General features: G+C 41.5%; 1 protein-coding gene across 6 annotated transcripts in view; it reads right to left on the bottom strand.

Annotated features, from left to right (window-relative positions):
- npas2 (neuronal PAS domain protein 2) overlaps positions 1-21,829 on the bottom strand; it is a 32,417-nt gene extending 10,588 nt beyond the window's left edge. For 3 of the 6 annotated variants that reach the window (XM_047020208.1, XM_047020213.1, XM_047020214.1), the window contains exons 1-8: positions 21,658-21,829; positions 6,597-6,785; positions 6,202-6,258; positions 4,865-5,019; positions 4,180-4,271; positions 3,761-3,850; positions 2,675-2,795; positions 421-534 (exon numbers count right to left, since the gene is read on the bottom strand). In XM_047020208.1, the coding sequence (XP_046876164.1) occupies positions 421-534; positions 2,675-2,795; positions 3,761-3,850; positions 4,180-4,271; positions 4,865-5,019; positions 6,202-6,258; positions 6,597-6,688 (721 nt within the window). In that variant the 5' untranslated portion in view covers positions 6,689-6,785; positions 21,658-21,829. Of the gene's footprint in view, positions 1-420; positions 535-2,674; positions 2,796-3,760; positions 3,851-4,179; positions 4,272-4,864; positions 5,020-6,201; positions 6,259-6,596; positions 6,786-8,465; positions 8,501-8,655; positions 8,843-9,457; positions 9,790-21,657 lie in introns of those variants that run through there. The other 3 variants (XM_047020211.1, XM_047020210.1, XM_047020209.1) reach the window with 3 other exon arrangements.
- Between the last annotated feature and the right edge of the window lie 1,835 nt (positions 21,830-23,664).

Here is a 23,664-nt window from a genome sequence, read left to right as displayed (position 1 = left end):
CACTTTCAGCTGAACTCTCTGACCAGCCTGTGACATTATGGTCTTATTCAAATGACTGGAAGTCCCTGGCGCTGAAAACTATGGAAATATCTGACAGACAGAGGAGAAGGGAGGTATTTCCTCATTCGTGTCTCAAGCAATTAACCTGACATTTAAATAGCCATTCACAAATCGGATAAGCAGTTATGGAAATGAACAACTTGTTTGGCTGTATCTCTCTTATGTATGTTTTTGTAACAGATAATGCAAGTTTTTCTGAAAATGTATTATCAACAACAATCCTAACAGGTATCGCACAGTGGTTGGTTCGATTGTGAACAAAGACAAATAGAAAATAACTTCACCAGTAAAATCTATTGGGCAACATTAGCTTTAACACAACAAGTGAGACACCATACATGACGACAACACAACACTTACCATTGTTGTGAAACTTGAAATCTCCGACAAATTTCACATACTCATATGTAGAGGGTTCTTTGGGGTCGATGTTTCCTCGGGCGAGATGACAGCAGAACTCCACATGGCTCTCACCTAGCAACACACCACACGGGTGTCAGCTGACGCGTACTCAACTCTTAGCCTTACCCACCCCCAACACACATTTGTTAAAAAGAACTCCTGCCAGATGAAACACACCTAAGAAAACGTTGCATGGCTCGTATTACACACGTTCTGAAACGCAGCATGCTGAGATCGTCTGGCTGAATCACATAACCACACTTTCAGACACGTCTGACATAATTTGTGAATGTCTTTTGGATCAGAATCTGACAGCAACACTAAATCTAAAGGAAAAAGAATGATGGCGGTAATTATATGTCTGTTACAAGTCCTCCCTTCACTACAGACAACCTCTGCAGACACAGCTTGGCCTGCAGTCCACTGTTGGAAAACGGCGCGACTGGCAAGGGAACCAACGGATGGTCAGGATGATCCCAGGGTGGATCTGCAGTGCTAGTTCTGCAGATGAGACTCTACTTGGCACCAGCCTGCGACCAGAGGGAGGACCAGGGGGACTGTGTCACCGTGCCAGCCACACACTCTCACAAACTGCGCACTGACGTTGGGATCGCTGTGCTCCACATAGGGGTCTTAAAACACTGTGGATGGCTGGAGATGTGTGAGAACAGAGGCCTGTTTCAGGGTATGGAACCATTACCTTTGTTTTTTATTGTCATGTAACCTTTGCTAAAGAGAACGAAAGGATCTGCAGTTAGTGTTCTTACTGAAATGAGTGATGAGTCATTTTGTATGAAACAAACGTGTGTCCGTGTGTCTTCAATAGGATGAAAGTAGGAGTCTGGATAGCCGACTGCCATTTAGAAAGATTAGACACAGTGATATCGTAACAGATAATAAGAGTTTTTTCATTTAAGGGAAATAGAAAAAAGTCTGTTCTCTAGCAAGCCAAAACAGTAATATCCAAAGCGGTCAGAAGAGGATTTTCCAAAAGGTTAACTTCCAGTCAAGTCCTCAGATGTACTCCTGGTCTCCTCTGACTGTGATACATTACTTGACGATCCATCACACAGCAGTGCATGTTAGAAGGTATAACTACCCATCAAACATGGAAGCAGGGGACGCATTAGCAGAACGATAGGAGAAAATTACCTCCGTGAGTTTGGTTAGAGCCTTTTCACATAAAAGAAAGGAGATGAAAGCTAGATGGAGGACATGTCTTTGTGAGTGATGGTGATGTTCCCCAGGCCCATCTCTCTGGCAGCAGTTTGCATTGTATTAGGAGATCTATACATAGACTGATACAGTTGCAACTGCGCTCTCTTTCTCAGAACACGATTGTATGATGGGATTAAGGTCAGTGTCTCGAGTCCTAGATACTGCACAGTGCTGCCTCTGGATTACCCAAGCAACCATAACAGTGCTTAAAACTCTGAACCATGCTAGCAGGGTAGCTGCTATTATTAGCTGTGAAGGTCTAATCATAGGACCAAACCATCCAGAAATCCAATAAAGTACCATGCCAGACCCAGCAGCCTGCTCTATATTTAAGGTCAGCTCTGGACGACAGGAGAACAGATTGTGGAAGGTTAAATGTCAACTCTCAGAATAACGTCAGCGATACACCAGGGTGTTCTGATGCATACAGACCAGGGTGTTCTGATGCATACAGACCAGAGTGTTCTGATGCATACAGACCAGGGTGTTCTGATGCATACAGACCAGGGTGTTCTGATGCATACAGACCAGAGGACTCAGTTCAACCACAGCCTTTTCAGTATTTACCCCTGCACACTTGTGTTCATGCTCAATGCTGGAATCAAATGCTGGAATCAAATGCTGGCTTGCATGTCAGAATACAGGATGCAACTGGGTCATTGGTCTGTTTGATGTATAATTCACAAAAGAAGACAAACGTCAAACTTCAGAAGAAACAGGAAAGGTCACCTTAGAATTGCTCGGAGCCGTGTTATCAAGTACAACAGAAAACGCATCGTCACCATCGCAGTACACACAATAGAATTCATTATTCTTGGTGTTGACACAATCACAAAGTAAAGTGCTAAATATTTGGATTTTACGGTTGCGTTTCCTCAGCCTCAGTACCCTGTAACCTATTGATACATTAAACAGTCTTGTGTCGATAAGAATGGCGATCACACCCTAGACGTACACCCCGACCCAGCGAAGACGCAGACAAACAGAGACTCACCGTCTAGGAAGTCTGCAGCCAGGGGACCCGTCATCAGCATGTGAGACGACAGCAGCTTATAAACCTCCCCGTGCTCGCGCTCGGGAAGGAAGTTCAAGATATTCTGGTCCACCATATCTGACTGATACAAGAACATGGAGACAGTCAGTCATTAATTCATCATGTTTTACAAAACAGCTGTTGAACCTAGGAGATACTGTCATAGTTTGCTCATGTTTCCAAGCAACAGTAGCCTACTTATTATATCTCAACAGTGTAGCCTTCAGTATGAGGAAATAATGACAATCACAGGACACTATAAACATAATTCATTATATCAATTACATAACCGTGGCAAATTCAACTAGAGAGGGTACAATTTCTGGGGAACACACCACAATTTCTGGGGATATTGTGGTGTGTGCTCCTGTATTTTTGAACACCCTTCGACTGGTTAGCTCCTGCAATTCCCACACAACAGAACTGTAGTAGTTAGTTAGCTCTACAATTTACCGGGGCTAGGTCTGAATCTAGGAGCAAAACGGAGCACAGCTGCCAGCTGTAGGTATATGCAGGTAGCAACACTAGTGCCAGATAACTGTTTAGCTGGTCGGCTCCATGATGCCGGGCTCGTGAGACTGCTCACCAAAAGAACGAAGGGGAACCCACTTGTGTAGCAGAGTCTTTCCTAGACTTTTAGATATGGTACTAATGCTGAGGGCTCGCTGATATTGCTGTCGTTCCTACGGGTCGTTGCTAACGTGTGCTGTTGTTGTGACATTAGGCTAGCAGTGAAGTGGCTAGCAAACTACCTAGTATTCAAGGCACTTTTTGAAACAAAAACGTATTCTCCTAAACCGTGAAACAGAACATAAATCCCAATACAAGCAACACAATCGTGACCAAGACGAACATTTTGACACCGACGTTGTCTTTGCAGTGCAAATATTTACGGAGCCTTAGAGATGGGAAAATAAATAATAATAAATATATATGAGAGAGAAAAATAGGTTGTGTTACCAAAGGCAAGCACACCTAATAAAATGTCTATTTTTACAAAGAAAAAAAACGCTTGATCACAAGTGCTGGATCAGCTCCGTCACTTACCGGTAAATGTCCGATGAGCGAGGACACGCTGTCAGACACGTAGATGATGTTGCCATCTGTCGTCAGCGCGATGAGGAACCCATCGAGAGCCTAGAACCAAACACTTGTTGTCACTCAGGTATAATTAATATAATAAATTAATTGGTTTCAGCTAGAAAGTTCTGTAGCTTGACTTAGTCAACACTGAGAAACCGTCTTACATAATTCCATATTGGTCATGGGTATATATCAGCGGTTAGAGCGTTTGCCTGTGGAACAAGAACTCCTTGGTTCAAATCCCCCCACCTTACTTGGGAAATCCAGGGTCAACGGGGTGCCAGGGTTTTTACATTTGCACGGCCGGGAATCAAACAGGCAATCTTCTGATTAATAGCCTGATTCCCTAACCGCTCAGCCATCTGACCCCCCAGGGTTTTTACCTCGAGCATCAACTGGGTGAACTCCTCATTACTGAGGAAGGAAGGCTTCCAGTCCTGCCTGATCTCACACATCTCTGTCTGGGCCGTGATTTCTGGAAGAGAGGACAGAAAGAGAATCAGCTTAGGCCACGCCTCCAGGAGGCTGCCAAAGGTGGGCGAGCAACACCTCAGACCAGCCTCTCTCACTGCAGCCACGGAGGGAACGGAGGAGGAAGAGAGTTGATGGAACATGAAAGATCAGGAATGTTTCAGTCTGACTGCCATCTGGTAAACACTGACAGCTGTGCCCTTGATTCTGACAGTGCTGAGGCTCTTGAGTCCGCTCCAGTGGTAAACTACTCCTCTCGTTTATCTCTCTGTCCGGCGAGCGCAGCTACCAGCTCACCATCTACCCTCTCAGGTTCTGCCCCTGCATCCCACGCTTTCTTGGGGCTTTTACTAGGACAGTGAGCACTCTCTCTTTTCACAATCCTTACACCCTACGCTCAGACACACACCATGCACACACACACACACTGTGCACACGCACACACACTGTGCACACACACACACACCGTGCACACACACACACACCATGCACAAACACACACACCATGCACACACACACACACTGTGCACACAACAGGTCAGTTGAGGGGTTTTCTCTGTAATAATCCACAACCGTCCAGTCACAATAACCTCCTACCTTTTTGTTTCTGCAGGAAATCGATGGTTCTCTGCAGGATGGTGGACTTGTCCATCTTGCGAGGGTGACCCTGGCCCTGGAGCATGGTACACAACTCCTTGATGAGCACATTGAATTGGTCTCTTCTCTTCTTCTCTGATTTGTTACGTGAAGCCCTTAAAATAGAGGAGCCAACGAAGAAGACAGGTCAACATGACTGGTCTCAAAGCCCGGCCAATCCTCTCCTCTCAACCCACGACTACCAACCAGCGTGACCATGGACAGACCGCTAACAGCTAGACAGCGTGACTATGGACAGACCGCTAACAGCTAGCCAGCGTGACCATGGACAGACCGCTAACAGCTAGCCAGTGTGACTATAGACAGACCGCTAACAGCTAGCCTGTCAAGCAACGCAGCCGACAGTCTCATCGTTATCTGGATGTGTTAATTCCTCCCACACTACGACATCCTGCATGTTGCTTAAGGTGGTAGGACAGTCAATAACACAAATGTTAATGAATGTTCACACAATACAGGGGGCATATTTAAAAATATGGATGATCATTGACACCCCAGCATTGTCACTAGTAAGCATGTTGTCAACAGATCAGTAATCAGATCACATTTATAAACCTATGGGCAATTGCACACGTTACGATACATCTTGTAACCTTTTTTCCCCCCTGTAAATTCAGTTCTGTAGTGCTAGATCATTTACCCCACACAAGCCTCATAAATGTGCACTCGACTTTCCTGTGAAAACATGAGGTCATTTGGGATTCAAAAGTCTACTTTCGTTGACTTATGTACATCATTACTGACGAGTCCAAAGTGTCTTGACCTAGATGAACAGGCTCTTCACGCGTTCCCGAGACATTTCTGTAAGCTGTCTGGCAAAGAATAGCTTTACTAAACACTTGTCATTGTGCTAGATGTGGCCAGGTGAAAAGAGATTTCTGGACACTGACAACTTGGGGAAGGCTTGACATTGGCATGGCAACAGTGTCATGGCCGACAGTGTAAAAGCTTTTATGTCCAATAAGAGTGCCATACCAAATACTCTATACTCATGCTGAACAAGGGGAACAATCTCTGTCTCTATACCCTATCTTCCCTCTCCCCCTCTCCCTTCCTCCAATCATAGGCTACTTGCCCTTGGAGGTTCATGGAACTTCTGGCTATGATTCCTATCATGTTGACGACTTAGCTCATACCTCAGTGTTATAAGCAATGTAAGCTACTCCCTACTTTCCACTCCCCTGACCCATCCTCTGTTCCCTCTCCCCATCTCTCTCTCTCTCTCTCTCTCCGACCCCCCCTCCCTCTCACACACACACACACACACACTGAAATACCTCTTTGCCCTGTCTTTCTCATCTTCATCCATCAGCTCGTCCACACAGCTGCTCGTGCTGCAGGTCAGAAGGAGGGAGACAGGTTGGAATGTTGCTCTACTGACTACCAGCGTCACCACCACACTAACACACCACACTAACACACTACACTAAACACAGCATAGTAAACACACTACACTAACACACTACAGTAAACACACCACACTAACACACCACACTAACACACCACACTAACACACTACAGTAAACACACCACACTAACACACACCCCACCCATATCATCATTGACAGTGTTTCCTTACAGGTGCAGTGGTACTACAGTGGTTCACAAAACACAATTACACAGTTATAATAAATAAATAAAAAACAGTTAATTCACGAGAGTGGACACTCACTCCCATTCTCTCCGGCTGGACGGACAGAGGCCTCCAAAGTCTAACAGGTTGTCCATTCTCACTCCCTCTCCCATCCAGGCCCTCTCTGGCATCTGGCGTAGCCCATCCGCGTCGGTTGCACTGAAACACCTCTGAATAAACGACTGATCCCCTGCTCTAGCCTGGAGTCGCACGCAAAAACACCCAGATCTGTGAAAAAAGAAGAGTAAGATATTTAAGGTATAGCATAGATTCCTGTAGGCAATCTGTATCTCAAACACAGTACACCATACACTGCACACTGGGCGTGAGATTATAATGATCTGACAGATGTTAGAAGAAGTGTGGTTGGTTGGTGTGTATGTGTGTGTGTGTGTGTGGGGGGGGGGGGGTGAACAGTTCCACTAACCTATCATACTCATGATTCACACCAACATATTTTATATAATGATAACAGATCTACCGTCTCTGTTGTCGGGCAGACAGGAATTCAAAGAACGCTTGTATTTTTCTACAGAGTACATCCTATCATAAATATGAATACAGAAACATCATTAGCAATGATGAGCGTATGGCAGTCTGACTAAACAGCATGTTACTGCTTTGTAATCTTGTAGTCTGGCATATCACTCGTAATGACAGTAAGGAAAGTGTGTTTAACATCTTCAGTTACCACCTGGTTCCAGCATAAGGAGGTGATCTGACCTAGAAAACTGTGAGAGGCTGACACCTCGTCTGATAACCAGTAATAACAGGCAGTGAGAGAGCCACCTCATTCAGCTCCTTCCCACAGGACCCAAACACAAAGGCAGCATCTGAACACAGGGCATCAACTCTGGGGAGAGGAACAGCCTTCACCAACATCAGATCCTCCTCCTTAGGTGTCTTAACTAACAAAAACCCCAACGGGGTCTTGCAGCAGATGAGATCATGTGAATCCATGTCCTGCACTCCAGAGGGGAATATGGATGAACATCCATAATGGATGAACATCCATATTCCATATCCACATCGCAAGATTGTGTACGGTGAGTTTCAAATAGTATTTAACACAAACTCTAAATCAAAACAAATTGAATCTACAGCAAAGTTACAGCCTGCCAGTTCTTTGTCATAGCTGATGACGTCATTCTACCCAGATATTGAGACAACCATCCCCTTTTTCTTGCACCACATACACACTTAAATCTTTAGGATCCAGTTAAATTAAATACTCATGCTTCAAAGGATGGACATGTTTTGAAGAGTGTAATGTTTACGTTGCTGGGACAGTAGGTGGTTGTTTATTGTTCCTAGTTTTTCTGTGCGTCTGAGAACGGCAAACCTGTGCCCATTTCCACAGGGCTGGAACACAGGGTTTATTCCACATGACTAATATACAGAAACACACACGTGGCCTTTGATGGAACATGTTGAGATATTACATTTCAGTCTTCTTCCTCTAAATGAAAGTCATATGTGCTACTGGGATGGACAGTAAGGAGCTGTACACTGGGACAAAAAAGATGGATATTCAGCAGTGTTGAATAGACTACTGTCAATAAAGTCAATGTAAATATCTTCCCCTTGAGATTGATAATGTGCACAAATTTCATTGGACCAAATCAACGATTTGTTTGTATTTTATGCACTGTATTGAATGATCTGCCCAACTTCTTTCTCTGGTTGACCCTGGATACAGAACGAGGATAAAATAACTAAAATTACACACAGGTGGCTCTGTGCAATCATTTGAGTGCAACGTGAACTACTCTCTTTGAGAAACTAAACTGTCCTAACCTGCAGGAACCTTGTGGAAACATAACTGTTTTGGTTGCAGGTAGAAATAACAATATTCTTTTTTTTATGATCATAACTAGAACATTTTCTACATCAAAATTCAATCCTTACCCCAGCAGCTGCTCCTCCCAGGGTTTTCTGAGGCGCTGAAGCACAAGACATGGGTGAATGAGGGCTATATTAATGCGGATTGCGGATGATTAAACAAACCAGCTCTATCATGGGGGCGTGTGATAGCAGGAATAACCCATAATAGCACCTCACATTTGGAGTGTAAGATAGGTAATGAAACCTGTCTTACTGCAATGGAAACGGAACAGCGAGTCGTTGGTCCTCAGTGTCAAACTGCAGTGAATAGGAAGTGACCTCTAACCCCAGCTACACCTTCAACGATTCCTTGGGGCATCACATTGTGGAGGGATATTTACACACTCAACAACCTTCCCGAACCATGATTCAGTGAGATGGCAAATCTTTTCTCCTGTAGGCTACATCAAGAAGTAACTCGTCAGTTTGCCTTTCACAGTTTCACAATTCCATATCCAACCATACTAGAAAACAAACCAATTGTATGCTAGATCGTTGAGGATAAAACATCAAATACAGTCAAGTCAGATAAACTGGACATGTATTCGCACTATGATTCACAACCATGCCAGGACCAAAAACCTCGGCATTCAGGGTGCACCGTTTGTGACAGTCAGATAATTGATTACAATATTCAATATTGCACACACAGGAGTAGCGTTAATTGGAACTAGATATCTCCAGTTTATTTGGTTATAATGCTCAATTTATGTCAAGTGAAAACCTTGTAGGCTAATGATCAACATTACGAGAAATATTTCACACCATGGTTGCTTTGCTCACAGTGAGCTTACGTTTGGCCTTTAAGGCAATTATTAACCTATATCCGGAATATGCTAATAGAAACGAGCGCTTCTCTAGTTTGGTTGCGAAAACCGAACGCTTTTAAAAGGAAAATGTCATGTTTTGACACCTAAATTGCGACAATTCCGAGTATGACATTTCAACACGCATGCAATTGAAATAACTATAACATCACGTTTAAATGTAATAAATCGACAGAGTACATTACATACCTTGAAGACTGGACTTTCTTTGACTTACAGATACATACTTTACTTTGAAAGGTTGCCTACTCGTTTTACAACATTGCCGATGTAATTCGCTCAGAGCCAAGTAGGTTAGCCAGCTCACCGCAAATAATTACGAAGAGATAACCTAGCTGTGCGAGGGTCTATTATAAATACAAATTCGAAATAGCCCGAAATACTTATTATAAAAGACTATCACTAAACAATTCCATGAGTTGTGCTTGTTGGCTTTTTCCTCAGTCCTTCTGTCACACTCAACATACTCCGTTGGCAGTCTCTTATAAACAGCACTGAGTCGCTGAGAACAGGGGAAAGTAGGTCAGTCGGTAGCTCAATACTTGGCAAACGACATCATTAGCAACCGGCTGTGCAACACCACTGAAGTATACTCAGTCAGAAAAAAAGATAACGCGAAGACGATACTACAGGCGTACGGCACAATTTAAGTCATATTGAGATATCTAAACTCCGGTTTGTAGCGGATGGTTCACCCAAAGCAAGGCGCATTGATCAGTCGCAGTTTGTTTGATCGTTATAACATTTTGGAGTAGAAAACACAAACACTGTAGGCGTATCATTAAAAATCCTTAACCAAATGCATTTTTTATAGGTGTTTTACCACACCAGATTGACAACATTCAAGGTGTCAGGCAATTAGCAATCCTCTTTCATTATTTATTGACCTTACTTCCATTGTTGACCCTGATGATAACTTGAGTTAAGACTGACCCATCTATTTAGCAGGGACTGTAGCCTACAGAGTGCGTATGCAGTAGGTGAGAGGTTGTGTATGAGAACATTCTTAAGTCACCCGGGGCTAGAGTTAAGTCTCCAAACAACTAAAGTCGGACTTAAGATTCAGGGGATAGTTTGTACAGACTTAGGTTTGAATCCTGTCACACAGGCTAGACCAGGGGTGTCAAACATACGGCCCGCGGGCCGGAACCGGCCCCCAAGGAGGTTCGATCAGGCCCGCAGGATAATTTGAAAGTGGAAAAAATGCATAAAAGACATGGAATTAATATTTTTAATTCACTCTTGCAGTATACCGCCATTCGAATACTTGGGGGCGCACTCTTTCCATCAGAGTAGAAGACAAGCCGCATCACTGAGACAGACTGAAAACAGCAGACGGTATCAATTAATACCTTGGTCTCTACTAGGGATGGGCGAACGATGCCTTGTGAAGCTTTGATGGTTTCTTCCGGATTGTGCCGGCCCAAAGAGCCGAACTATCGGCGCTTTGAAAATGAACAGCGTCATCTAGCAGCCGTTTAAACTGGCTGAATGAGGCGTAGTGGTTGTCTCCGACGGTAGACTACCCTACGTTATTCAATATTTAATTAAGGCTACATGTGTTCATTTTGATCTGATATTAGTGCTCACACATTAAAATGTTGTGATACATCCGTAGGCCTTTAGAATTATGTCATTTTCTCACAGTAAAAGTTAAAGAATATCGTACGAGATTCACTGGACTGGGGCGCGAACTTGGGATCCCAGATTCGCATTAACAATATGTAATCGTACAACGCTTTAACCAACTACACCACCGAAGAGATCATTACTTGTTAAAGCGGTTGGACGGACTTTATACGATATGGTCTTTGTATCAATTAAACTAGATAACACAGAAGAAAGACATGATATTTTGGTTATTTATAGCAGAGTATGGTATAATTTTAATGGTCCGGCCCACTTGACATCTCCCTAGGCCGTATGTGGCCCACGATGCGAAATGAGTTTGACACCCCTGGGCTAGACAGACTCAGATTTAGCTGTGTCACAAGTTTGCTATGGGCCACATGTCCAGCAGGGGACCCCACCTGCTTACAAGGAACCTACAGGATTTGTTGTTTGGGGTTAACAGCTAGGAGGACTACGGTGGCCCTGAAGTGCAAACCACACCCCCTAATATGAGTACATCCCCCAAATGAAAATACTCCCCCCCAATACGAGTCAACTCCCCCCAAAACGGATGACTTGTTCACCTCCCCCCAATACAAAAACCTGCTCCCCCCAATAGAGTCAACTCCCCCCAAATCGGATGACTTGTTCACCTCCCCCCAATACAAAAACGCGCTCCCCCCCAATACGAGTCAACTCCCCCCAAATCGGATGATTTGTTCACCTCCCCCCAATACAAAAACGCGCTCCCCCAAATGGAAAACGACATTACATTAACTCAAAAACACATTACATTAACTCTGAACGGAAAGGGTAGGTACTACACTTTAGCGCTGATTGGATGCAGTAGGCTAACTAACAATAAATAAGAAATTGATCGACAGAAGTACAAAATGCAATAGCCTGGCAGATTTACGTGCACCAGAACATGTGTTTGGCTATAGAAGAATTCATCCGATTTGGGGGGAGTTGACTCGTATTGGGGGGGGAGTATTTTCATTTGGGGGATGTACTCATATTAGGGGGTGTAATTTGCACTTCCGGGCCACCGTAGAGGACCCCTCAATGGCATTTTGACTGGAGACCCAAAACCCCTAGCTCTACCATTATGCTAGGCTGTCCACGCCAATGACAGAAAGCCAAGAATATGTGCTCAGTTGAACACAGTGAATCTGTGCTCAGTTGAACACAGTGAATCATAAACCTGTATGAAAACACACGTACTCTTATCTGACTATTCTTCTTAGTTTTTTAGTCACCGATCTCAACCTCATGTTTATGCTTTGTTACATATTTTCACTGAGCAGCACACTTTAGTTCCTTGAGAACACTAACGCAAACAACCTTGTCATCCACATTATATCATACAGTATTTCATTGACACATCTTCGACATGTACTTGATTAGTTGAAATTAATTAAAAAGAGCAAAAGGCAAATGTCATGTCTGTGAAAATGGATCTTCACAGTAAGTGTATGCTATGTCTTTAACTTACAAGTTGCATTTGTCACCACACTCCGATGTCAGCTAGTCCACAACACAACTTTCAACTGCTACAAGGAAAAGATTTCAGTGTGGTGGATATCCAAGGCAATAAAATATTATTACTCTGTTTACATGAGAGTCTAAATTGCTGACACATGCCTTGTGCACGTTTCAACTTTAAACCTTGTGAGTTAATAAATATCCCATTTATGGACAGAAACTTCCTCTAATGGGAATTAAAAGTTGACTTCAATTTCAGGAAACAGAATCAATTATTTACCTATAGGCCTTGTGCTTTACAAAAGTAATTGCTCCCACAACAACATTAGAAGTACAGCCATCATTTCAACCGATGAAACATTATACAAAATGTTTGTTAATTCACTTTACTGCTCCTTTATGAATGTGTTTAGTACTTTACTGCTCCTTTATGAATGTGTTTAGACTTTACTGCTCCTTTATGAATGTGTTTAGACTTTACTGCTCCTTTATGAATGTGTTTAGACTTTACTGCTCCTTTATGAATGTGTTTAGTACTTTACTGCTCCTTTATGAATGTGTTTAGTACTTTACTGCTCCTTTATGAATGTGTTTAGTACTTTACTGCTCCTTTATGAATGTGTTTAGTACTTTACTGCTCCTTTATGAATGTGTTTAGACTTTACTGCTCCTTTATGAATGTGTTTAGACTTTACTGCTCCTTTATGAATGTGTTTAGTACTTTACTGCTCCTTTATGAATGTGTTTAGACTTTACTGCTCCTTTATGAATGTGTTTAGACTTTACTGCTCCTTTATGAATGTGTTTAGACTTTACTGCTCCTTTATGAATGTGTTTAGTACTTTACTGCTCCTTTATGAATGTGTTTAGTACTTTACTGCTCCTTTATGAATGTGTTTAGTACTTTACTGCTCCTTTATGAATGTGTTTAGTACTTTACTGCTCCTTTATGAATGTGTTTAGACTTTACTGCTCCTTTATGAATGTGTTTAGACTTTACTGCTCCTTTATGAATGTGTTTAGACTTTACTGCTCCTTTATGAATGTGTTTAGTACTTTACTGCTCCTTTATGAATGTGTTTAGTACTTTACTGCTCCTTTATGAATGTGTTTAGACTTTACTGCTCCTTTATGAATGTGTTTAGTACTTTACTGCTCCTTTATGAATGTGTTTAGACTTTACTGCTCCTTTATGAATGTGTTTAGTACTTTACTGCTCCTTTATGAATGTGTTTAGTACTTTACTGCTCCTTTATGAATGTGTTTAGACTTTACTGCTCCTTTATGAATGTGTTTAGTACTTTCCTGCTCCTTTATGAATGTGTTTAGTACTTTACTGCTCCTTTATGAATGTGTTTAGTACTTTACTGCTCCTTTATGAATGTGTTTAGTACTTTACTGCTCCTTTATGAATGTGTTTAGTACTTTACTGCTCCTTTATGAATGTGTTTAGACTTTACTGCTCCTTTATGAATGTGTTTAGTACTTTACTGCTCCTTTATGAATGTGTTTAGTACTTTACTGCTCCTTTATGAATGTGTTTAGTACTTTACTGCTCCTTTATGAATGTGTTTAGACTTTACTGCTCCTTTATGAATGTGTTTAGTACTTTACTGCTCCTTTATGAATGTGTTTAGTACTTTACTGCTCCTTTATGAATGTGTTTAGTACTTTACTGCTCCTTTATGAATGTGTTTAGTACTTTACTGCTCCTTTATGAATGTGTTTAGACTTTACTGCTCCTTTATGAATGTGTTTAGTACTTTACTGCTCCTTTATGAATGTGTTTAGTACTTTACTGCTCCTTTATGAATGTGTTTAGTACTTTACTGCTCCTTTATGAATGTGTTTAGTACTTTACTGCTCCTTTATGAATGTGTTTAGTACTTTACTGCTCCTTTATGAATGTGTTTAGTACTTTACTGCTCCTTTATGAATGTGTTTAGTACTTGTGGTTAAGAATAAACAAAACTACAAAAACTTTTCAGTCGAGGACTACAGGACCAATGGGTCTGTTCTCAGCATTGCAGTCATTAAGCACCTTAAAGCATGACGATATTGGGATGATTTGGAAAAACCTTTTCTGGAACCACTCAGATAATCTAAGTGTTGAATATTGTTCCCCTAGTCATGCAGGTTGTACGTTAAGTGTCACCCTTCTCTAAGGCATGTGAGTTGTTAATAAGCAATGTTTTGTTCATAATTATGTTACCTAAGTGCTCCTACAATATGCATGATGGAAGCGTTTAATTAAATCTGACCTTAAATCAAAACCCATCTCACTGGTGGGCATAGAAAACTAAACATGGAGATCTGTACTAAATACGGTGTCACTGATGGAAAATACTGCTTTAGCTAGAAAGCTGATCAAACATGAGAATATTAAGACGGTAATGACAAACTGAACTATTCTACGAGAAGGATGCTGCATCATGCAAACAGAACTGTACTCATGCCAGGAGGTCTGAGCCATATATATGATTCATAAAGATCTCCCACATTTCACTGTATTATTCACCATCCGCCTACGTACAGATTAGTTCCTTTCTGTTATGTAGGTCAGGCAACTGGATAATGGGATGACAGTGAGAGTTCATAAATGGTCTACTTGACATAACAAATGGATGGACTGTGTCTTGTTTAATGCCCCCCTCCCAACAGGGATATCTTGGTTCTAGAATACAGAGAAATTAGAAGCCTAAATAAATAAATAAATAGAATAGAAAACGTTAATACTAAGAACATGCTGCGGCATACTGCCTCTCGCTGGCATCTGTGATGCTGATGTCTGTGATGTCATCACCGTCCGCCTCTGAAGCAACTGACTGTCATTAATCAGACTGTGGGTGATGCTGTTCGCTCTGTGTTCCCATGGAAACGTTATGTGGTAGAGATTCATAATGGTCTTCTGTTTTCCATCACCCAAGACAGTTCTACTTCTCACCTCATCGAACAGTGAGTGGAAAGTAAACAGTGTCAATTCTGGAATAATTCACAAGGTAATCTGCTGAGGAATGTTAGGAGCCGTGACAAGAATTTGCTTTTGTGTACTTTTCAGATTACAGTTCGGATTCTAAACTGCTAAATCTGTGTATGAGAAAGGTACATCCAAACAAATATTAAAATATTATGTCCAGAAGTATGATCTCTTTTCAGAATGACTTCTCTTTTTGGAAACAAATATCAAAATTGGCTATCATTGGCAATTGCAACATACAGCATGCCAGACTTATTTCAGACTTATTCACCTGACCAACCCATCACCTAAAACATCTTGATGGAGATATCCGTAAAGAAAAAAAATTTTCAGATGTAACAGTTTAAATCAACATCCCATCTTCCAACCATCACCAGTCTGCTTCAACATGTGAACATACCTGCGCTGATGCTATAAAGATAGCATGTGTAAAAAGCATTCCCAAATCACAGCAACAATGGGGGCACAAGCATCAGCTTCTGAGAAGTGACACCTTCCACAACACGCACAGGAGACATCATGTGAGTTGGGAGCAGCTGACAAGTCCATATCAAATGATCATTATTTGACTGCAGGCTCTCTCTGAATTCATTTCATGCCATGACAGGGAGTAGGCTGACATTGTCATGCACTCACAAACATTCCAGGTGCTAATATCTGATGCTGTTGAGTTGGTGTCACATGCAGACAGAATAGCTTCAACAAATAGATTATATAAGAAATTATTCATGTCAAATCAATGGACCTTTCTGTAAGCAAGCAACATGCAAACTGAATCATGAAGTTTTTCATCTTTTGAGGATCTAAAAAAGTTATTTCATTAGTCTGTAGAAAATGTATTTTATTCATTAGTATTACTGATTCATGATTTGTTCAGATTTATACAGACGTGATTAATACACAGTTCCTATGAATTTATCAATCAGAGAGCTTTAACACAAACTCCCATCAAATTACTTTGCCAATGACTGTGGTAATACACACCAGGTTAATCATCTAATCATAGAGGCTGTGTTAGAAATCCACCTGCCATGAAGCGAGTGTCTGACTTTGATAAATGATCAATTACACATGGGTCCAAAACTACTGTACCAGAGGCATAAACAGTGTAAATAATGTATTTCAACATGTAATAGACTTTGAATACCTTGACTGATGGAGTTTGCTATATGAAGGCATTGACAAAATAATGTGGAGGTGACTGGTAACTTATTGAATAATTCAGTTAAATGAAAGTCCTAAGTACATACTACAGTAAGATAATATGTCTGGGATTTCCCTTGACAAATCATGAAATAGCTCCTTGACTTGGACCATTACTTTAACAAGGAGGATATTTCATGGGTACGTTTTTCTTTGTGAATCTAAATCTTAAGAGTTTAATAATGGACTACAGAAGTGTAGAAAAACAACAAAAAACATGAAAAGCACAGATGACTTCATGAACCATCATGGTGTGTGCACCAGAGTAAAAGACCAAATCCTTGCTTCCTGCATGATGACAGTTACCTAAAGCAGTGTGTGAGCAGCTATATGGGTCAGGATTCTAGGGCAGGAGTGGAAAGGCCCATTCAGCGCTCTCTGTGCACAGGATCAGAGAAGACTCCATCTTTAATTGAATTATTGGCTGAAGAACGCTCACGATTCTGTTATGTTACCCTGAAGGAACATATTGGGCTGAAAAAACATGATCATGATCATAACATAAGTATTTAAGCCTGCACTGAAGCGTAAGTCTACTCTGCCCTCAAGTGAAGCACACCGCTCTGGAAAATATGATCCTATGTCTCATTCCCCCTCAATTACAACCTCATTTTGCTCTCATTGTTCAAGATTAAAACCATCTCCTGCCCTCTGTGTCATCTGGGAAAAGCCACGAAAGTGTTGACTGCTTGAAACTCATATCCCTGTGTCTCCCTCTTGACATGTGTACACAGAGGCGGGACTCAGTGTGAGTGTGTGCTGGAGATACTGTTCAAATGGAAAAACTCATACAAACATGTAGAGGAGGTCAAGGGACACGAGCAAATCGGCATGACTAACTCCAGCCGAGGTTAGCTGGTGGTAACACATGGGCATGGGCATGAACTACTTTAGTGTCTTGGGTTCTGAAGGCACATGTTAATTAAATATTATTAAGTAATTTTGTTCACAATGACTGTCCATGACAATGTTTGTAGAAACAATTGAACTCAAGAAGTGGTCAAATTAAATATGCTTTCGTAAAAAAATATCCCTTTCTACTACTCAATCTATTTCTTTGGCAGACGGACGTTCTGACTTTGGAGGCAGCTTCAGAAAGCCGTTTCACAACACAAATCCAGTGACTGCCTCACTAACACACAGATGACACCCTGAGTCCAACATCTAGGTCATTCACACACAAGGGCAGGGCCAGCCCAGATAGTCTTCCTTCATAGGAAACAACTAGAGTGACCACACCCAATCCTTGACTGTGACCTTTTGCCTTGGGAGGTGCTGATAACGCGTCAACCGCCAGTATGAACTGGCAGCCAAACGAAAGCCAGGTTCATAAAGACAGAGAGCGGGAATAGCTCATGCATTGAGGGAAACCCTGCATGGGGTATGGAGCAAGCCCTGTCTAGGGTATGGAGCAAGCCCTGTCTGGGGTACGGAGCAAGCCCTGTCTGGGGTACGGAACAAGCCCTGTCTGGGGTACGGAGCAAGCCCTGTCTGGGGTACGGAGCAAGCCCTGTCTGGGGTACGGAGCAAGCCCTGTCTGGTGTACGGAGCAAGCCCTGTCTGGGGTACGGAGCAAGCCCTGTCTGGGGTACGGAGCAAGCCCTGTCTGGAGTACGGAGCAAGCCCTGTCTGGAGTACGGAGCAAGCCCTGCCTGGGGTACGGAGCAAGCCCTGTCTGGTGTATTTTCACCTCTCTGCTAACAGTACTCATTTGTGTGGGAGGGATGATCTACCTAGTGAATAAAAAGCCATAAACGAAACCACTCTTCAAGTCTCTCAGGTTAAACACTTGTCTCTCAGCGAGGTGGAAAAACTGGAGTACACAGTGGTAATGTGTTTCAAGAATGTCCCACAGACATCACTACTCACTGTACCGGACGCATGATGGTATTTGACATTTTGACTCTGAAGTTGCGTGCCAGTTCACGTAACATGAATCCCAGTAAACACAGGAAGAAACATAAAAGGAAAAAGCAATTAAGTGTCTTAATCATGCTCTAGTAGGTCTGCGCCCGTAGCTACTGAATACAAAGAGTGTTTGCTGTGGAGCAGGAGATGAGCGACATCAGCAGAGGCCAATGACGTCTGTACCGGCAGTTATATAACCGGAGCTGAACATTTGGTCTGTCACAGTTAGAAGGTTAAAGCGGGTGACATGAATACCAGACATACTCTAAAGAGTCATGTGCAACATGGTTCCAATGGGCAGAGGAACCACTTGCCAAGCACAAGGAATGTAGTTCCAGATACTGTAAAGTCTCTTTTTTTATGACGAAAAACTTCTAGCTAAACTACAAGCTGTCTGACGTATCAGCCAATCATGTTCTGAAATTCTGGCTCTGGCTTTTGGTTAGATTTCTCCAGTGTCTCTCGTGTATTAGATCAGATGCTCTGTTGTCTCCTAGGTAACAACAGCACCATTTTAGGTCTGTAGGTCATGAAGGTCAGGAACCGTGACATAATCCATCACACCAACAATGTAAAACTGATTGACATTCCACTCAAGATTGACTGGTGGTGAAATCAGTGTTGCATAAGGGAATTAGAATCAATGAATGGAGAAATGGACCTTGTTTTTCATGTTTAATTCAAGCACCGCAATCTAACCCTAACCCAAGTTAGGTTAAACCTCACATCATGAGATTAGCTTCCTCTTGATAACCTGTCTCCAAAACACAAAAGCCATGAACACATCTTGAAAATAAACGCCCAGGAATCAGTGCCACAGAAAGCAGTTTTGTGAATGATGTTGGCGCTGGCCATGCCCAAGGCAGGACATTAGCCATGCTGCATGGTGTCAGTGATGAGGCAAGCTAAGCACAGCTGACACACATATGACGTTGCACATCTGAACAGAGGGATGGAGCTGAATAGAGGAATCTCTTCTATATATATAATATATATATATATTATATATATATAAATATAACTTTTGTGCACTGCCAGAGTAATTTAATTTCTACATTATTTTCAAGTGGTCTCAGTAATAAGTGCTTTTAAATAAATCTATTATGTAGTATAAACCAAAGGGAGGGTTCAAGCAGGCCCTGGCTGGTTTAAGAGATCACTTAATGAGTAAATTGTCAACACTTTTAGAAGTAACATTTGAATTTCAGGGAAAGAGATAAAAAGAGCACCTTGAAAGCAGGCGAGAGAGAGAGAGAGAGAGAGAGAGAGAGAGAGAGAGAGAGAGAGAGAGAGAGAGAGAGAGAGAGAGAGAGAGAGAGAGAGAGAGCGAGAGATCCTAGGAAGAGAGAGGCAGAAGACTTCTTTGTATTCACACGCACACTAAATTCTTACAGATTTCCCAGAATGCCTTAATTGATAGAAAAGTCCACCTGGGTGTCAAAATCCTATGGGTTCATGTTCAAGACTCGAACAATTTCACATCCCAGAAGTATGCTACTGTTAGAATAATTGCATATATAAATGCTAAACAAATACATTAGAAGTAAACAAATCAGATATCTGCCTATATTTTTATCCCACTAGGTTGATTCCACTGAGAAGGCATAAAGGATTATTAAAGATGATGCTTCAGGTATGAAAAGGGTGACACAGCTCATTTTATATGCCAAATAAACCTGCCGTTTCTTATGTGGCTGAATTGAATCAACAAGGATTGAAAATTCATCATAGCTTTGCGGAGAGGCTCATTCTGTTTTAAAGGGACAGCGCACGTTTGAAATGCCTTTGACTCGCGCAGACCTGCACCATTTGTGCATGACCAGTCACACTAAGCAGCTCCAGTGTTATTCTGACTAGCGTTCCGCATGCAGGACATGGCCTACTGACCTACTTTCCCTCCAGCAGGCTCGACATCAGAGACTAGGCTGCGTGTCATCAGTTACCTAACGTTAACACAGCATCTTTTCAGGCAAAGAGAAGCAAAAACCCTTTCCACTCTGAAGTGGGGCAAGGACCTAATTTCCTTTTGAATCACAAAAAAATAGATTGTTTATACTAGACTTGATGAGAGAATGAAACTGTGCAGGTATTCGTGAGTGTAGTGACAGATTCTGAATGTGACTTAAAGAGCAAAAAATAATATTCCCAGTAGAGGGCAGTCAGTGTTTAAACATAAGACCTAATTTCTACAGAGATCTTGGCACTTGACCTAGTACTTATCTCACTTGATCATCCCTTCACCCTTCACTCAGAATTAGACGTCTGAACTCGTGGAACTAGACACTTTGCTCCACACAAAGAGGCTACAAATTAATATGTCCATGAGCCATAAAGCAAAACATTATTTAAAAAATATTTCCAACACAAAACAGAAACTGTGCATGAATAAAAATGTGCTGCACGAGACAAGATACACTGTCACTATGCCTTAACCTGGGACTGACAGATAGGCCTATATGTTTTCAGGTGAGTGGACGGATAGATTAGTCAATTGTAGGCTATTCCCTGAGTTACTTCCAATTTAAGGAGCGGAAGTGGAGGCCAAATTTGACAAACTCACATAGGCCTAGTGAAAACCTTTACCTCAACAATACATACTTTTCTATGATGCAATATGCAAGGATGTAGCCTACGTCAGAAGCTCACGCCAAAATTCTTCATGGTACAGTCCGAACAGTATATTCCATGCCCTGACGTCACATACCGGCTCATTATTCGTCTTGAATCACTATATTACGTAACAATACATGTATGTCCACTACACTACTTTGATTATTTATTTATTTCAGACAAATTGGCGAAGGTGCCATTTCACAAGATTCGTCCCTCAAAAAACATTAACGGTTCAATCATGGATAACCAACCAGCTTACTTTCCTTGTAGCCTTGAGACTGTGTGCTATTTATGATTTCTGTCATAAAACGCATCTGCAAGATGCGTAACGTAGCTGCACAACAAGCTTTCATTCAGGTGTTCCGACCAGAACCAAAATAAGATAATCGCGGAAAATAAATCGCGAATTGTTATCACAAGTCACCACGCAACAAGTTCCACCTTGTTGTATCTTACGCATATTCTATGTCCAGTAGACAAGTAAGCTTTGTGTCAGAATATTCCAACAGTTGGTAGGCTACTTATGTCATCTAGCCTAACCGGGTCAATGTAGGCTACAACTTAAAGTTAAAGCAACAATGCATGGACGTACCTTAGTCAAAGATTCGTGAATCAGTGGACCTTAAGAGTAGTCAGCAAATAAGAGTTTTTCCGAGTCCTGTCCTGTTCTTAGACACGCATAAAAGCGTTATGCAACTGGCTCCGTTTCAGTCTGCAATGAATAACTACGAAGTTCTTTCTGCTATGATGATCATTTTCCAACCCACACGCTCACAGTGAACAGCGTCAGTCTGCGTCATACCATAAAAGGAGTTAAAGGGAGTGACCAAAGTAAAGCAGAGTGGTAACCGGAATAACTAACTTCATTGACATAACCTCCTTAAGGCTACACTTGCCGTTTTATAATTCATAATTTATAATAAGTAAAAATAGGTTCGTGCAGTTGGCAGATTGGGGCATAATATAGGTAGTTACTGTAGGGCTAGCCTATGTCACAATAATATGGTAATTCTCAACCAAATGTCTACATGACAAATTGAATTGTAAACTTAAGTGGCCAAGTCGAAATGTGGCATGTCATTTTAGAAAATCAGGTAAACATATATGGTTAAAAAAGTGTCGGTGAAAAGCTATTGCTGCCTTAACATCTAAATGTTTGAATGTGGATGTAAGATTGCATAGATGTATGTTTGGTTCAATAGGCTACTTCTAATTAACATGACTTGGCTATCTGGGAGAACACAGCGGGCGGACTTCCCTTCTGATGAGTGACACTGCGAGCATTGTGAAAATTTCAGAAGGCTAATAAACAGGAAAACTGATGATTGGCGATTGATTGTAATTGCCAAATTCATGGGTTTATCGGTAAATAAAGTGAAAATAAAAAACGGGAGAAAAAATAAAGGCTACAAATGGGTGGGTACTTGGTGATTCATCCTGTGTTACTATTGCACAATAAATATGCCCACAGGATATGAGTGCATATGTGTCCATGGCGACTGGGGAAATATTTATATTTTGGAAGACAGAAACGCTATCCTTAATATTATTTAATCCTCACCGACATGCTTGGATGTAATAATTAAAGGCTTGTCAGCACAATCATACCATGCAGATTACTCATTGACTAACTCTTATGATTCGTTGTTTTATTAGATCTGGGATTTGTAAACAAATGGAAAGCCTGTGGGTGATTTGTAAAATAAAAGATTTTGATGAACAATTTTGTTTTTTTCTTTTTTTGTGGTTGAAGCATTGTCAAACTGTCAATTAAGATTGTTCTCTGTACACAATGGAAATACACTAGGTTTCAAGATAAGATGGATATTAACACCAAGCAGAAGCCACCATGGGCCTTGCGATGATACTTGTTGATTTGACATTGCAAATGCCATAATACATGTATGATGTGTTAATTATGTTCGATAAAGATCTTAAAAAATGTATGAAAAAATAAAAACTTTGATGCACTTCCTTCTTAAGTCATTATCGTACAGAACATATAATCAGTGATTCAGGGATAAATACGGGCTAATGGAAATTAACCTTGTGAAAAACACACCGAACAATCTATATCATCCGAGTTAGTTAAGGGATAACACACACACACATGACCATGCCCTAAAAGACATGTTTGAAACAACCTGCATGATTTTCTGCATGAGCAAACAAGGTGCAGTTGAAACTCTATAAATGCTAAGTCCGATGAGTGTCAACTATCAGCTAGTTAACACATAAATGTCTAAACTTATATTCAAGGGTAATAATTATATTCAACCCACAAGTAGTGCTAATGTAACAGACCATCTTGCCGGTGTAAAAATATTCCCATATTTCTGTCAATCCACTGGGACAGTTATACAATCCTGAAGTCCTGACCTCAGACACATGGCTGCCACTTTCCTGCTGTGAACGCATCTGCTTCATATTTTCTTTATGTGCCATTTCTGGCATCCTCCTCAGCACAGTGATGATCCTTACATGGTTGTGATATAAGATGGATGGAAAATACAGTAGGGCCTTTCTTCACAGTTAATGAAGTTTGGTAGTAATACTGGCACTAGAATACATTACTTGTTTTTTGGGGGGCCTGACTTGG

Source organism: Hypomesus transpacificus, chromosome 5 (assembly GCF_021917145.1).
Source record: "Hypomesus transpacificus isolate Combined female chromosome 5, fHypTra1, whole genome shotgun sequence".
In the NCBI taxonomy this organism is placed as follows: domain Eukaryota; kingdom Metazoa; phylum Chordata; class Actinopteri; order Osmeriformes; family Osmeridae; genus Hypomesus; species Hypomesus transpacificus.
The sequence above is the reverse complement of the archived record's forward strand: the minus strand, read 5'-3'. Positions and strand labels throughout refer to the sequence as shown.